The sequence below is a fragment of the Drosophila sechellia genome, chromosome 2L, assembly GCF_004382195.2.
Source record: "Drosophila sechellia strain sech25 chromosome 2L, ASM438219v1, whole genome shotgun sequence".
Lineage (NCBI taxonomy): Eukaryota > Metazoa > Arthropoda > Insecta > Diptera > Drosophilidae > Drosophila > Drosophila sechellia.
The window spans coordinates 18,586,573-18,603,803 of NC_045949.1; the positions used below are offsets into that span (position 1 = coordinate 18,586,573).

General features: G+C 43.3%; 3 protein-coding genes across 6 annotated transcripts; 1 reads left to right on the forward strand and 2 right to left on the reverse strand.

Annotated features, from left to right (window-relative positions):
* Nucleotides 1-170: 170 nt before the first annotated feature.
* On the reverse strand, nucleotides 171-11,176 carry LOC6614611 (AP2-associated protein kinase 1). 4 transcript variants are annotated; one of them, XM_032727204.1, is made up of 8 exons: nucleotides 10,695-11,170; nucleotides 7,906-8,039; nucleotides 7,709-7,842; nucleotides 7,081-7,633; nucleotides 6,444-7,012; nucleotides 5,633-5,931; nucleotides 5,347-5,577; nucleotides 171-3,115 (listed from the first exon to the last, which is right to left on the reverse strand). In XM_032727204.1, exons 1-8 carry the CDS (start codon nucleotides 10,855-10,857, stop codon nucleotides 738-740), a joined length of 4,461 nt encoding a protein of 1,486 aa, XP_032583095.1. In that variant the 5' UTR covers nucleotides 10,858-11,170; the 3' UTR covers nucleotides 171-737. The 4 variants fall into 4 exon arrangements, with proteins under 4 accessions (XP_032583095.1, XP_032583125.1, XP_032583161.1 ...); XM_032727234.1 differs by having other exon boundaries at nucleotides 2,959-3,135; nucleotides 10,695-11,175; XM_032727270.1 differs by lacking the exon at nucleotides 171-3,115 and adding an exon at nucleotides 3,553-5,295 and having other exon boundaries at nucleotides 10,695-11,176.
* Nucleotides 11,177-11,497: 321 nt separating this feature from the next.
* LOC6614612 (transport and Golgi organization protein 6) lies at nucleotides 11,498-14,451 on the forward strand. The gene is made up of 3 exons (XM_002039004.2): nucleotides 11,498-11,608; nucleotides 11,667-13,868; nucleotides 13,928-14,451. The coding sequence occupies exons 1-3, from the start codon at nucleotides 11,548-11,550 to the stop codon at nucleotides 14,428-14,430; spliced, it is 2,766 nt and encodes a 921-aa protein (XP_002039040.1). The 5' UTR covers nucleotides 11,498-11,547; the 3' UTR covers nucleotides 14,431-14,451.
* Nucleotides 14,423-16,901, reverse strand: LOC6614613 (L-2-hydroxyglutarate dehydrogenase, mitochondrial). Its single transcript, XM_002039005.2, has 3 exons — nucleotides 16,492-16,901; nucleotides 15,047-15,904; nucleotides 14,423-14,992 (listed from the first exon to the last, which is right to left on the reverse strand). Exons 1-3 carry the CDS (start codon nucleotides 16,611-16,613, stop codon nucleotides 14,605-14,607), a joined length of 1,368 nt encoding a protein of 455 aa, XP_002039041.1. The 5' UTR covers nucleotides 16,614-16,901; the 3' UTR covers nucleotides 14,423-14,604.
* Between the last annotated feature and the right edge of the window lie 330 nt (nucleotides 16,902-17,231).

A 17,231-nucleotide genomic window follows, 5' to 3' on the forward strand; every position in this document is an offset into this window, starting at 1 on the left:
ACATTATATATATAAATACATTTTTCGATAAGCAACAGATGTCTGTGCATTATCTTTTGTCTATAGCAACCCAACAGCTGATACAGTTGATACTCTAAAAATTTCTTTTGTTTAAGAGAGGGCGGCAAGTTTGTTGCGTTTTCCCAAGGAAACCAAAGAAAACACTGGAGTAAATTATAAATACAATATGCATATTTTATATAGTCGAGATAATACATAATGCAAAACAATTGGTGTACTAACATAAACGCGTATGTTATTCGAAACGGATAGAATAATTAATTCTTAAATACCTTGGTGTGTTAGTGAATGCAATTGGCTTAGGTGATAAATTGTTTTTTGGGGTTGTTATTGGGTGTGGGTGTATAATCACATAGTTTTGTATAAATATATAATTCATGAAATACTTCAAGCTGAAAAATGCCACAAAAATAAATGTAACTTTGGTAAACTTACGCACTGTATAAATTCTAAAACATGTTTCGCATCTAAAACTAGTTTAAATTTTTGCACTAAATAACAGTTATAGGTATTGTTCTTGTTGTGTGTGTAATATGTATGGGTACTAGCCACTTTTCAACATTGCTACACGCGAATACTATGTTCAAAAAATACAGATATTGGTTATTTTTGGAACCACATTAAAAACGGAACGGAGAAAAGCTTAAACGAAATGCCAACATAATTTGAAACACTCAGTCTCAGGTCTCCTTAATGGTCTCGCCCCACTGTCCACATTATGAGAACAAGTTGTTCCGTCGCTTGAGGGAGCCGAACTTCTTCTCCGCCTCGAGTAACATCTTTTCGTTTCTAACCACCTCGAAGGGAATGGTCCTGGACAGACGATCCATTTCCTGATCCGAGGGAAAGTCCTCAAAGCTCATATTGCTGAAGCCGGTTTTGGCAGAGTTTTGAATGGTGTTTGATTGGAAATTGCGGCCGCCTCCAGCTCCTCGATTCTCATCCTGATCCTGTTCGTCGTCGTCATCATCGTGGGACTGGTACTGCAATCGCTGGTGCTTCTGCTTACTGCCGGAACTAAGGGAACTGGTGGATCCAAGGGCAGCCGCGCTTACTTTTTTGTACGAATGTCCCTTAACCTTTTGGGTGAGCTTTCCCGGCAGAACCCTCACAGCCAGATGGGACTTCTCCTTCTTGGGCTTCGCAGGGGTAGGTATACCGATTCCGTCTGCCACCACATCGGCATCACGCAACACCACGGGCTCCTCCTCGTCGTCCGGTGTGAAATCTGAGCAGCGATCTTGGGAGATTTGCACATACGCATTATCGGCAATGGGCAGCAAAGGACGCAGATGGGTAACGACCGCTGGTATTGGAGCTGGAACGGCTGGAACGGAAACAGGGGCAGGAACTGGAACTGGAAGAGGTGCTTGAACTGGAATCACAGCTGCTGGTGAGGATTGTGGCTGGTTAATGGAGCAGGAACTGGTGCTCATGCTGGAGAAAGACGGCACATTCACATAGACACTGCTGGTGCCACTCGACTTAGCAGTCTGGTTATTATTATTATTATAGTTCATCGGTGGCTCCGGCGTTTTGTTGATAATAATCGAGTGATTTATGGTCACCAGTTGTGGGGCAGACGAATTGACGGAAACAGACACAGGAACGGAGGCAGGAAGAGCAACAGATACAGAGGCGGGCACTTTGATCACATTGTTATTGTTGTTGTGGCTGGGAAATTGGTGGATCTGGTGGTGCTGTGGGTTCTGTTCGATTGTACGAATTACCTGTGGAAATGGCTCCAAGCCGAATAGGTCGCATTGATTAGTTTCCTCTGACTGCGTGTTCTGTGCGTTTTCCTGGAAGGGATTGAAAATTGGCTCATTGAACTCATCTAGCTGCGCGGAGCTCCCCACATTATTGGTTGGCGTGAGCTGTGCTGGAAAACTGGCAAAGTTGGTAGAGGGATCTCCGACAGCGGCGCTTTTAACTGGTGTTGAAGTCCACATCTCGGGTTCCGACGGCTTGGGCTTAGCTTTGGATTTAGTCTTTCGTTTCAAAGGAACTCCGACTGGTAATTTAAATGGAGCCAGGGCGAACACATCCTCCTCTGATTCCTGCACATCGGGATTTGTTGGCAGAGTTGGAGCCACAGGAGATTCAGTGCTACTCTTGCTTTCTCCAGAACCATAATCCAATTCATCATCTAGCAGCAACGGACGATCGCCGAACTTGTGCAGGAGATCGCTGGAAGTGGGACTCAGTTCTTCCGACGGAGCACTTGGGTCGCCAGTGGCAGTCACAAGGGCACGGTCCTTCTTCCTCATCCGCACCTTCACCACCACCCGACTACGCACATCGTCTTCATGGGTGGTCACACTTTCACATTCTGCATGGTAGGCAGAGCTGCTACAGGTCTTCACTGATTCGCTTATTCCATCCATTTCTGTTGGCAAAGGACGACGTTGCTTGGCTTGTGTCTGGCGAGGATTCTCGTCAAATAGATCATCATCCTCTGCCCGCAGGTCACTGGCAGATCCGATGGAATCACCGTCGGATTCCGCCGCCTTGGCAGCTTCTTCAGCTTGTGCAGCTACCGCGGCAGCCATGAGATTTAGTTGTTGGGCCGCTTGATGGGCAGCTGTTGTGGGTTTCTTGGTCTTATCGCGAAGCTTCTTTACAATTGGCAGATGCGCTGTCTTGTCCACCTTGTGATAGGCAACCTGTTGGATTTTATGTATGGTTTCCGGCAAATTGCTTGTCACCATCTGCATTTGCCTAAAGATACCCCCACCTCCTTCATCGCTGTCTTGTTGAAAGAACTCCGAAGCCTCGGAATCGGAATCATCGGAAGTCGGCTGATCTTTGCTGCGAAGCTTCTCGTACTTGTTGCGATCTTCTACAGGTAGCTTAACATAACCAGAGACACCTTCTCCAGCTCCTCCAACAGCGCCTGGAATTCCACATTCCGAGTCTGTTTTGAGTTTGCTGATAAGCGAGGTCTTCTCTTCGCTGGAAACCTCCAGGGTGGGGGAGAGCATCCACTTGGATGAGTTGGATGAGGTGGCGGTGTTTGCTCCTCCCGCTACCAAGCCGATAGGCGTGGCCACTCCGCCTCCTGTTCCACCAGATGAAACGCCGATGAATTTCGCTGTGGACGAGAGCGAAGGACTTTTATGCAGTAAGGTAATGAGATTACGGGTTAGCGGCAGTTTGTTCTACAACTAATTATGGATGATAAATGTGAGAACACGTGGTTGTTATCGCCTGCAATGTAATATGTTACTAAGTGATTTATGAATGCTTTATGCTCAACGTGACGTATACGTAATAGTTTGGTTAGTTGAATGACGAAGGCGACGATAGAAGCTGGAATACGTTGTAATGTTGACCCAACAATTAATTTGGGAAATTATGTGGTGATTTGATGGCATGCACAACGACTTTTGAAAAACTTCCATCAAACATTTTGTTGATTAATTGGGCAAATGCCAATTCTAAAGTTTATAACTTCAAATGTTTTGCTGTGCATGCCAAACCAATTACTTATCATAGTGCAGCCCATAAATTTAGTTAGCTCGATTTACATTTTGTGAATGTTCAGTTTTTTAAACATAATATAGAGTTTATTGCAGTTTTGCTTCAGTTTTGGTTTTAATCTCGTACAATTCTTGTGGCTGAGCTTAAGCTAACGCCCTTTTTTAATTGGTTTGTATAAATATATAGTGCTTTATGTATATATAGATATATTCTGTATTTGCTGTCATCTGATAATCTGCTTGTATGTATGTGTCTTGGTTACCTGACTTTTGTTGCTTTCATTGCGCTTATCGGTTGCTCATTTTGGGTAAATCTAGTTACTAAGTGTTAGCTCTTTGGTTTAACTCTTAAAGGGGTTTTCTTCCATTGGCTTAATTATTTACAGTATTAACAAGAGTAGTAATTAAAGCTAATTGAACATTTCAATTGGTGTGTCTGTGTGTAGAGAACAAAAGTGGTCAATTTGGACAATTCGGAAAACATTATTGGACTATCTCGAGCTTGATCGTACATATGTATATTGTCTTGCGTTGATTGGACTCTCTCGTAGTGATAATTAACAATTGATTGGATTACTTTTGTTTGTTTGTCTGCTGCCAAATCCGAAGAGATCGGAGTTTTATGGGAACTTCATCGAAAGCAGAATTGAAAAACGATCAGAGGGTATAAATCTTAATAAAGTTTGGTGTCGTGTTTAGCTTTAATCAGATCTACAGATCCATAATAATAATAATCTTTTTAGCATTAATTTTTAGAATTGCACGTTTAACACATGTATGTATAGTAAGTAATAACTCTGATATGCAAATTATTGCCAAAAATGTATACGCCAGTAGAATTGAATTGCTTCACACACTACGCTAACAACATGAATAAATAGTTCTAGTTCTTCTCTTAGCTTAATTTACAATTACACACAGAGTAGATACATTCACTAATAAGCCAATGAATTGTACAATACAAATAATTGAAATTTGTTCTTTTGATTGGTTAGTTTTTGAACCACAACCGCTAATTTATTACCATTACGAACTAAATTAACTTAATACCTAGATATAATATATTTAAATATATGATTTATTAGTTTTGGGTTGGTTTTCCGATAATTTGTATCAAGCACAGTACCAGCACCAAGTATTACTTTGTTAGAAGCGCGCAGATTGATGATGGTTAAAGAAATGGAGGGAGGGAAAAAAGTATATTTGTTTTCGAAATAAACAAAAGTTAATAAAGGAATTATAAAGGAAAGGAAATAGTTTACCAAAAAACTAACTTTTCATGACGATGTATAATTTTATAGGGGTATAAATTTTGGAAAACGTAAGATTGGTGGTATTTTTAACCAAATAGGTTTAAGGAATTACAGCTCATTTTGAAGAAAACATATTAATCACCGAATAAACTCATATGACAAAAGATAAGAAGGTTCGTTGAGATATTTTTGGTTGGTTGGTAGGTGCATGGGGTATTTACAAATTGATTGATTGCACTTAAGTAGTATTCGCGGGATCTTCCCCCATCTATATGGCACGCTAGATTCTTCGATCGAGCAGCGATCGGCTAGTATACGGTTAATTTATTGCTGGAGCTGATCGAATTTTACGGCGGCTGCCGATGTGGTCTGGAAGCGGCTCCTTGGATGGAGGATATCGAGGAGATCGCCTTGGCGGCACTTTGCTGAGTTGAGCATAGCGTTACTAGGAAGTTTTTAGACTACGTCTACGTCTACGTTCAAATCACTTTCACTTTCTGGATTGAGATTGAGAGCGAACAAAAGCGACAATCGGAAAACTAAACGTATTCTGGCATTGCAAACATTTAAGGTAGAATTTCATGCTTTACCTCCGGTTTTGCGCAGCGAGCTCGCCTTCTCGCGCAGTCCGGGTGGCAAACTGAATGGCGCCGATCCGAATGGATCCTCGGAGACCTGCGACGGGTGAGGAGACACAGCGGCAGCAATCGGCGGAGGAGGCACTGCACCAGGAGCAGATGTAACAGGAGCCACAACCGCAGAGGGAATCTGCTCCGTTGGTGTTAACGTGGAAGTTGTGGATGCCGATTTTGCTGTGATGCCTGAAAGCATTAAAGAGGTTAATATTGCGCTAAAACGCACTCTTCCAAAACGTACTTCCTTGACTGCCTCTCTGTCGTATCTTGTCGAACTCTGCCTCAAAGATGTGGTCCTCAGTCATCTGGCTGAAGGGCTGCTCCTCTTCGAACGGATTCCAGGAATCTACTCGCTTTTCCACCGCCGTTTGTCCTGGTTTCATTAATTCGCTAATGGATACCGCGGCTGAGTTCGCCGTTGAAGATGCATATATCCCGGGATTCGAGGTAGCACTAGCCAAAGTCTGCTGACCGTCGCCCATGGCAGCCAAGTTATTGTTAAACGGAGCCAGAAACTGACTTGTCTCATTGGCAAAAGTTCTGGAGCGCAACAGAACAAATGAATGATTAGATGATCAGTGAGTGATGGAAAAAAATTAAAAATAAGGAAAAAGAGCAAGCAAAGCAGGAAAAGTAAGTTCGTGAATGCAAGAGATCTTAAGGCTACAAAGAATCTATTGACTCCGTGGCTCATCGGCCTCATCCTGGTCACTTGTAGCTCTTAAGGATCGGGAATTCTCAGAAAGAGACAAGCAGAGAGTGAGTAAAAGAGCAAGAGAAGAGCAGAACACAGAACACATACAGATCGTGCAGGACCAACGCATTTGGAAATGTCTAACATCAAGAATATTTAAATATTTATGAAACCATATATCTTAATTTTCAGGCTGAAACCTTTGGGGGAAAGCAATAATATTGATGCTGACCAAGTAAACTTAAAAAACGATAACAAGACACAACTTTTGTGATTAAAAAGGTAACTTAAAATTTGTCGAATTAAAATGTGTATTCTTGATTTTAGATTAGCTTCTGTTTTCTTATATTAAACTTACTTATTGAAGGCCGAGGTGTCGCTAACGTTACGCCTATGACCACCTCCTCCGCTTGGCTTGGGCGGCGTCAGCATGCTCTTGGTGGGCGTGCCTGCAATGACGTTCAAGTCCTGAGGCACTTCCTCCTTGTTAGGTTCTTCTGCTGCTGGCAGAAATTCAGTAGGAATTACTGCTGCAGCTGGCTCATTGAATGGATCTGGATAACCACTTGCCTCGAAGAGGTTACTGGCAGCAGGAGCTGCCGGAGTAACAGCTTGAGGAGGAGGAACAGCAGGTGGCATAGCTGGGAAGTTGGCCTGGAACTGCTCGACCACAGGTTGAGGTTGAGGTTGTGGAGAGGTGATATTCTGTCTTGGCGAGGGACTGGGAGGCAACCCGAGACCCAAGGGATTTCCTCCATGTACCGATGAGGAACCCTTAGGACGAGACCGAGGAGCTACACTGGTTCCCGCCTCCACAACTGACACATTCTGCGCCTTCGCCGCCTTGGAGGCCGCTGCACTGATCCTCTTGGCTTCCGATTCAAACGGAGGCACTACCAGTAGGTCGAAGTTTGGAATGGCAGTTTTCTGATGGAAAATAAGCAAACAGATTATCATACAGGAATCTGAACACACAAACATCAAGCATTACTCACATGGAGATTCTGAATGGGATTATCCTTGCCCGCCAGTCGAAAGGCCACCTCGCCAACTTGCCAAATGTTTGGTCGCTTCTCCATATCGGGTTCCAACATATATTTAATTAGTTGGTGCATGCCCTTCGAGTACTTTGAGGAGTCTGGAATGGAAAACTGTCCATTCTGGATAGCCAAAGTACTCTCCCCAAAAGGCATGGAAAAGAAGCACAGCTTGTAGAGCATGCAACCCAGTGCCCAAATGTCCGCCTTTGTGGTTATGCTTTTGCCCCCGTACAGGTCGATCATCTCGGGAGCCCGATAAGATAGAGTGGTGTACTTTTGGATCTCCTCCTGCACCACGGTGACTCCGTGCTGTTGAGGATTTAACGTCTTGGCCGTTGCCGATCCGAAGTCGCAGAGTACGAAGCTGCCCGCGTCCGTTTGCAGAATGTTCTCCACCTTAAGGTCCCGATGGATGATCGGAGTCTGACAGTAGTGCAATCGAGAGACAGCCTCGGCAATATCACAGAAGATGTTGAGCACCTCGGGCTCCGTGAAGCCAACGTGCAATCTGTGGCGAATTCCATTGGATTACATTCGAATTCAGCAATCAAATAAACTACATTTTTATATTCACTTCGTTTACCTTGCATTCATCATGGCCAGCATGTGATGCTTGCAGTAGGGCATCAGGAGTAGCACCTCGCACACCCCGTTTCCCGTGGGCGTGATGCTGGAGTCCACATAACCAATGATGTTTTTGTGACCACTCAGGTTGCTCTGGGGGAGTGAAAGTGATTGTCCTATTAGATTAGGTTTGTTTGTCCCGATTTATTTACTCACCGCTATCTGGATCTCCCGCTTGGCTACGTTCAGATCATGCTCATTGTTGACGTACATTCGCTTCAGGGCGTACTTGGTCGCCGAGGAGCTGCCTCCGCCGTTGCCCCTGGCCAAAAAGACCATGGCGAAACCACCTGCGTGAGTTTTGAAGTGATGGGGTAGAGAAAAACAGAGCATTAGTGGGGTAAGTTGACGGGCTAGACATCCATAACAGCTGTCAGCTGTAAACAACATAGCATATTTGAATGGGGGGAGGAAACTGAAAGTAAGCTAAGCTATTAATCGGGCTGTTATTGTATATACATAAAATATACGATTATCTTGATCTTATTTAGGCAGGGAGTAGCTGCAGAAGACAGCATTTTTCAATTAATAGACTAATTTGCTTATTAAAGGAAATATGTGTCACATTTTTATAGCACACGTATCTGTGACCATTCCTTCCCACATAATTTATGTCATATATCTACGTAATAATAATGCAATTTCTTTACTATAAAAATTTCACGTTCACAAAAATCCCCCACGCGGTGTTGAAATAGTAGAGGGTACCCGAATTCGAGCGATAGCAGTTACTGTCTGGCCATGGAACGATTTACACATGTTTTGCCTAACAGGCCATTTGCATGAGGTTTATTTCAGTATTGCAAATAGAATTCAAGTAGAATGCCCCCACATTTCAGCCCTCTCCACCTGTCGCTTTGCGCCACTTCAAAATGTACGATAAAAAGGCAACGCAATATAAACTAAATTATTGAAGGTCACGTACAGAAATAACAACAATAACATGCGACAATAACAATACTCGGCGGGGGAAGGCGGAGGGGTGGTAAAATAAAAAAATAGGCACAGTGGGCACTAAGAAAAAACATTTATATTGGATATAAACAAAAACAATGATCTCAATGCATGCATAGACGATTTAGAGAATGTTTTAATATTGACAATATTTATGGAACATTTGCTGTAAATGGACACCCCATTTCTCCCAGTGTAGGCGATAGAGAGAAGTGAATAGCGGACCAGCAAATGTAACCATTTTTGCTCGACTTTGTGAAATTATGGCGTCAAATGTTAATCAATGCTGAAGGTTGCCCAGCCAACAGCAACAAATCAACATTGGCAAAAAGTACAGCAACAACATCCAGTAATAATAGTATAAAAAGCAACAATAACAATGCACAATTGTAGCGATGCGAGAAAACGCGAGAAGGCAATTCGGAACGCAAGCGAGGGTAGAAAATACGTCTGAAGGGGCGTCAACTGCAAGGTGGGCAGTAAGCGGTTAAGTGTTTGGGGTAAGGGGTTAAGGCGGGATCCCGGCGGGAAAGCTTCATTCGTTAACCGTTTGTCGCTTAGTCATTTGTAATTGTTGTTGGCTGCTCAAAAGTCGAATCAAAGAAAGCAGGTAAATATTTAAGGTGATTAAGCACAGAGTTACTTTGGAGGTATCCAGCATATCGAACTGTTTAAACTTGACTATAAGCGCATTTTATACATTGAGCATCTGCAAAGGATTCAATCGATTTTTCTCTTTCTTAAATTAAATACTAATAGTTACGTTACTGGATTAAATTAATTAGTTAAGAATAGATAATTTAGTTGATAATTTGTTATACTAATTCAAAAACTTTAACCAAATAACCGTGTTCGACAAACGCATAGCCTTTTCGATTACAGGGTATCCCCGACAACAGCTGACTACTTGCCAGCGGCGCCAGCGCAGCGCAAAACAAAATTACGAATCGAGTCTGCTTGCCAAAAGTATAAAAAGTAAAAACACTACGTAATGGCTAAAGGAAAGGTGGCGAATGGCTGGCCAGGCGGTGGGTGGGCAATCGTTAGATGATCAAATGTTGGGCGGAGGGTACTGGTGCCAGGCCAACAAGGAGGCACTTGCACTGCAGGATGATGTGGAGTGGAGCACTCCGCATTTCAAGGACAAGGACACAGCACAGTCGATTTCCTTAGGGACGAACTTTGCCATTTAGCTCGGCAAAGGTGAAAAACGGAAGACTGTCGGAGACAGTCGGCTGATGAGTGTTGGTCTTGCCGCTTCATTGGCTAAATTAACATAATTGATTCAATTGATTTGTGGCCATGTGTAGTGGCTACGGGAATTCAATGGGTATTCCATGGAAAAACCAACCAGAACCGTAACCGTCGTGTTTCTCTAACGCAATATGTCACAATAGAAATGCAGGCATTTCTGGTTTTGGCAAAAATAAACTCTTTAAAGTCAAAATATCTGCAAGCCATTAGAGACCCGAGTTATGGACATAAATATGTAGTTAAGTTCTTTGCCAAGGGCAAAAATTGCAGTGCAATTAGTTGGAATTTTGGCTACAAAACATTATTAAGTATTCATAATTAATGAAATAATTTAAAATGCTTTCCGGTTCGTTAGAAGATAATATATCCAAGTCGGAGTGTAGTTGTTACGACTTTATCGCTCTTATACAGAAATGATTGGGAGTAAAGACTGAATAAGTGTTTAAGTTATGTGATTTGGATCCTATGTTTAATCGGAAATGCGACAAGTGGCGCCCCCAATTATGGGGGATACGCAGCTGATTTTTATGCTCTTAAGCGCTTTGAGTACGCCCCACATTTGGGAGCTCTCGCGCTGAAGGGGTTTATCTAATCTCTGAGGAGGGGCGAGACCGAAAAGCGGACGGCAGGCTACTGCCCACCTGTAAATCAGGCAGGTGATAAGCATAATCGCGGGCGACGTGTTGCAGATAGGGGAATGGGAGCACAGATATAAGAGTGTATATATAGTCGTCTACCTTCTGCCAGGACATCCTCTACGGTGACCGTGACGCGTCCCACTGTGAAGACCTTGCCCACGAAGCTGTTCTTCTCGTTCGAGGACGACGAGCTGCTGCTGTTGGGCGGATTCTCCAGTCGCGAGTTCTCATTGCGCTCGAACTTGGACAGGATTTTCTTCATTTTCCACCGATTTTCACCAGAAAATGATTACTGCCCCAGCAGCACACACACACTCGCGAGCGCACACGCACACTAGCTAACACGGTCTTAATTGCCTGCGCGTAGGTGTTTTTGGCAATTTTTAATTTTGGGAGGGCGGCTGACGGTGGGCGGGGCGTCGGTGCCGCTGGCCAATTAATCCACTTTCGAGTCGTATCGGCTAGCTGAATAAAGCTATTCTGCGCACTTTGTGTTTTTGCAGGCACACACAGTGGAAAAAGAAAGTTGTTCGATTTTCCTGCTGCTCTCGAGTTGTTCGTGGGCCAGTGTGACCAGAGCGCTTTGCTGCAGTCAGATGCGCAATCCGCGGCTATTGCAGACGTCTATCGATATTTAGATAGGTTGGTTGCAATCTCGAAATTCTGAAAACTAGGAAATCCCCGTTTACAGAAACAGTTTTATAACTAAATTATAAAATATAATTATAATTTTTTGTAATTTGATCCAATTTCAACAAATAACATGGTTTTATATTCAATAAAATATATAGCTACATTGGCTACATTAAACTATCGCGCAGTTTTAATTAGCTATGCTGCCAACACCGTGTTACCCTTATCAATATGTTATCGATGCGTTGGTGACATTGTAAACAATCATCTCTAGCAAATGGTCGCTAAATTCGCAAAATTGTAGTTTGCTGTGATAACAATGATAAATACGGCCAAGTACTTTGCTCTTTTAGAGAATTTAAGGCTTAGTAAGGCTCTAGGTAAATTGGTTAACATCATATAATCATTGTAGTATCCTTAATACTAATATTTCGACAGCAAATACCGCAAATAACTCGGAGACTGCCGACGCCTTGGAAATCAATCTGCGAATTTTGGAAAAATATGCTAAACTCGAAATTGGTCAGCAATTGCATGAGCTATGCCAGGAATATCAGTTGACAGACGATCAAGAATCTAGTATTGATCCCGATTCGGATCCTACTATATGCTATATAATAAGATTGCAACATGTGCTACATTCGATCACGAGGAACATTAATTTCCACAGCGACGCAAAGGAGAATCTTATTTCGGTTGCGCACCTAAAACTGTGCATCCAGGCTTCACAAGAGTTATCATATTACTCGCTTCGATGCCAACTGCATGAGGATTTCTACAAATCGCCTATCTTTTGTGAGGCCCGTGGGAATCTTAAAGCTAACTTTTCATTGATGCTTCTAAGCATTCAGTTATTTATAAATATACTGCCCATTCGACAGTTCCACATAGCCAACTCGATGGAGCTGTTGCAAAGGGATCTACTGGCGGCCATTGTGAGTCTACGTGTGCAGCAGGACTCTCCACTGCTGGATAAGGCTATATCCTACCTCTGGCAACATGAATCGAAAGCAGATTTCTTTCGCCACATATTGCTACTTAAAGCCACACCTCTTTGCGCACCTCTGGCCCAATTATTGCATCGTCAACTCCTAGGAAAGCTTCACTTACCCCAAGGATTCGCTAGTCTTGTTGATGCCCTCCATCAAACTCCCAATGTGAGTGCTTCCAGAAATGCGGAAATTGTGGCTAGTATTGTGGCCAGAAAAGGATTTTCTCAGTTAGCGCAAGAAAAAATGATTTTCCAGTTGCTAGATTATTGCAAATTCTATCTCCAAAATGCGGACAAAATGTGCGCCGGTGTCCTATCGCTCAGAAGACTTTACGATTTAAGTGATACAAATCAAAAGCTGATAGAAGAAATATTATCCAAACACTGGGAAACGCTTTGTAACCCAGAAGACATTATTAATGGCCTTATCTTAATGGATCACCAGGAACTGTGCAATCGCATCCTCTTATGGCAGCATCTCTTTTGTTCTTCAACCGTAGCTTGCTTACCTAGTAATCTACTCGTTCCTTACCTTCCATTGCTGCTCCAACTATACGATGGCCTACCAATGGAATTACCGGCGTCATCGCAGCTTTCTGCCATTATTTTGCGTTGTCTGGACAACAGAGAAATGGAAAACGAATTACCTGCGATACTCCAGAAGCTGTTTAAATGGGAAGTTGAGAAGGAACCTCCTTGGAAGTGTTTAAACCCACGCATTATAATCCTGCCTTCCATGAGCACAACTCAAATTCAGGTTAAAGTAGCTCACAAAGATCATCAAGCAGATCACGATATGGGCAGAATATTGCCCGGTCTACTCACATCTAGCTCTCATCATTCCCTCACCTGCAAAGTTTTCCTCTGTCTTTTGGGCTTCATAGCTAAACAGATAAATGATAAATCTTTAGCCAGCGTCGATTTTATTTCATCAGAAGCAGAGCTCAGAGACTTTCTGCACTCCAAATATCAACTGATGCTAGATTTGCTTATTGCTTTAAACCAAATGGTAGCCCATCAACCATTAAGAGCTCAGCTATCACAACATACCAAGAAGCTTCTACATATACTAAAAGACTTGCTTGTGAACCGATCTAGAGAGCAAGAGACCACGGATCAGATCCTACTTCTCGTTCTAAACCTTTTGCAGGAAATTCTTGAGGGCAGTGAGAATATTCAACTTTCAGAGGCCTGTAAGGAACTGAAAGAGCAACTACACCAGTTGGGTGCTCAATCTGCGAACCCTCTTATCCAGCAATCTGTACAATCATTGCTTACAATAATTCACGGCGCATGGCGACCAAGTGAAGCTGTTAAAATACAACCTTTTCAAAAAGCTCGGTCCCTGATAGAGGAAAAGCAATCCCACGTGCAAGTGTATGGCATTCAGATGATGATTGATTTGCTGAAAAAAAGAGATCCTGCTACCTTAGCGCAGGGCCAACTTATCATAGCTTTAGCCCTGACCACTCTCAAGGATAAGGAATCCTATACCTTCCTAAATTGTGTTCGGCTCTTTGTGTCGCTTGTTCATGTGATGGAGTCCGATGTGCTGGACAAATTGAGTGATGAGTACCTATCAGAGACGGCTAACTTAGACTACCGCCTTGTAGTGGGTGAAGCTATTCTGAAAGTTGCTCAGGAGTTGGGTAAGCTATGTTCTACACAGCTAAGAATTACCCTAAACTTTTATATTAATCCCATCCAGGTCCTCTTTGCTTTCGATACAAGGCGGTTCTTCTCAACTGCTTCATGCACGGCTCCCGGTCTCCTGTTCACGAATTCCGGATGTCAGCCTTTGCCAATCTCGCCCAGCTTTGTCGCCTGTTGGCCTTTCAAGTGCAGAACTTCTTCCACGAGTTACTCCAACTTGTTAATAGCGAATTAACCACCGGAGGATATGTTCCCTCTAAGCGTGCAGCAGTCCTGGTCTTAGCTGAACTATTAAATGGCATGGAGAACCTACTGGATTACCAGGAAATGTTACTGCCCATTTATCGCCTTCTAAAAGCGATTGAAGCGGATGAATCCTGTGATCCTCAAATGCGTCAGCATGCTGCGAACGGTCTGAAAATTTTAAACGAAAAGTGCACAAAACTGATACAATCTGCCTTGGAGGAGAAATCATTAAAGAAGCAGATTAAGGTGTTGGGCATTAAGGACGATGATTCACCTCAAAGAAAAAACCGACACATACTCGAACTGAATTAAAGGTTATCTTAGAAACCTGCACAAGTTTTAATTTTGTTTTATATACAATAGATCAACATTACAGTTTCGAAAAGAAATGCGAAAGTGGCGAATCAGTACAGACATTACTGACATAAAGGCAGAATATAGGACCTAGACTTTTAGACTTTGGTTACATTATTTGAGATAAAGGCATCACTTGCCGATAGAGAACTCATTCTCGATCTTGTCTGCGATCATCTTTGCAATGGCCAAGCTACTAGTAGCGCCCGGCGATGGGGCGTTTCTGCAGTGGAGCACTCGCTTGGCTAGCGCTCCCGATCCTTGTCCGCGATCGAAAACAAAATCATCCACCAGATTGCCATCGAGATCCATTGCTTGGGCACGTACTCCAGCGGGACCACGCTGGATATCGTACTCCGTAATGTCCGGGATGTACTTCTGCAACGCCTTGATCTGCAGGTTAATAAACCACGATTTGGACATCTCGCTGAGCCCGAAGCCGATGTACTTGCTCGCCATCTTTACGAAGCCCGGATAGCGCAGGGCGTCGAAAAGCTCGAAAAGATTTATGTCACCCCAGCTGGGAGAAGTGAGGTGTCAGTCAAGTTTAAATATGAGTTCTAAGAAGACTTACGTGTAACCTTCCCGTTTCAGAGCCAGCACGGCGTTTGGTCCCAGCCAGATAGATCCGTCCATTCGCGGCGTAAAGTGAACTCCCAGGAAGGGAAAACGTGGATCCGGCACCGGATAAATATTACCCTTGACCATATGCTGTTTTTCCTTGGTCAGCAGCAGGTACTCTCCACGGAAAGGCACGATGCGGGGGTCCCTGGGGCAACCAGTCTTCTCAGCCAGCAGGTCGGATTGCAAACCGCCGCAGGTTAATACGTTCTTGGTACGAACCGTTTGACCGGGCCTAGCGCCATGGATGGTCACTGGGTAGTCGGTGCCCTCCTTGGTCTCGCTAAACTTGCTAACATTAAAGTCCAGGTAGATATCACCTCCGCACTGTTTGAAATCCTGGCCATAATGCTGGGTAACCAATCCCCAGTCAACGATACCAGTGTGCGGACTGTGAAGCGCCATCACTCCCTGGCAGTAGGGTTCGATCTCCTGAATCTCGCTGCCTTCGATCATTCTCAGATCCGGCACGTTGTTGGCAATGCCACGCTTCTCCAAATCCTTCAGCAGCTTCACCTCTTTCTCATCCGTGGCCACAATCAGCTTCCCGGTTTTCTTGTACGGGATCTTTTTTTCATCCAGATAAGCGTAGGCCAAATGCATGCCCTCCACGCAAAGGCGGGCTTTCAGGGTTCCAGGCTTATAGTAGATACCAGCATGGATAACGCCGGAGTTGTGGCCACTCTGGTGCTTGGCCAGCTTACACTCCTTCTCCAGGACAGCCACTTTGAGGGATGGATGGCGCAGGACAATCTCCCGGGCAGATGCGGCGCCGACGATGCCACCACCAACGACAACTAGATCATAATCTCTGAGGGAATACAAATACAAAACATATATTTGAATTTCCCGGTAATACATTTCACATATTCTTTTCTTTGGGCTTGGCTTTAAAAGTTTTTCTAGTTAATTTCATCCCGTTTACAATTTCAAAAATTAAATAAACCTAAGACTTCTAAAGTTTTAAAAAGTTGCGAAAGAGTATGCGAAATTCGATGAAAATTATCTAACAGGTAAGTTGAAGAACATGTTTTATGATTAGGATCATCAGCCAAGTCGATCTAGCCATATCAATATGTTCCTCCGACGACTTTCTGATCGAAAGAACGTCGAGATCTTGGGAACTAAAAAAGTAAGATTAAGTCTGCAGGTTGCAGTGAAAAGGTATCTATATTATAAGACTAGAATTTTAGTTATTGATATGCAATAAAGCATTTAAAAGTACACACAATATACATTGTTTAACTAAACATGATTTTAAAAGAGCATTCTAAATGAGAAGAAGCTTACTCAGCTCATCTGGAGCACCAAAGCAATATATTGCAAAAATGAAAAGTTTCTTAGGATCGGAACACCCCCGAAAATGAGAGAATCTTATCGCAATCTCAAGAGACTTACCCGCAGCCCGACGAGCTGTGCTGCGATCTTTTGTGGGTCGCTGTGGACTCGTTGGGCGTGGCCACGCCCACATTGAGTAGGCTCCGCCGAAGTCCCTGTACCAGCAGTCGCACCTGAGCCATTTCTCTTTCTTTTCTGCTTTCACCACCCGCGCACGCACGTAGAATTTAGATTATTCGTCAACCCGAAAAGAAAGACCTTGCTTGACCTTGTCTATTCCTCCGCCAACTTGTGCGTACAGCGCGCTTCCGAGCGAATCGACAGACTGAAGCCCGTGGAAGTTTTCCGTGGGGCGAGAGAAAATAAATATGCTCACGGGCCGAGCATCTGGGCGGTTTTTGGGGCCGAGGGGCGGTCATAAACGCGCTAATTGATAAGTGTGACGGATTATTGTTGAAAGGGGGTGGTTGGGGAAGGACGTGTGTGTCAGCTGTTCGGTTTGTTGATAAGATTTAATGTGACCAGCTGGCATTTTGCAAATTTTCTGTTCTTTAACAATACTAGTATTTTAGTTTAATTTAAAATTTTTCAGATTATAAACTAATGAAATAATGAAATGAAATGAGCATTTACAAAAAACAAAAATGTAGTTTTAACTATTATAATATATTCTATTAAATTTTATCGCATGTGATCGCAAGTTATTCGCATTAACTTTCGTTATTTATTCAAAACTGCAAGTTAAAATACCGCTATTTACAATATGTGAGACGCTTTTCCAACACTGAACGCTGCAGAAA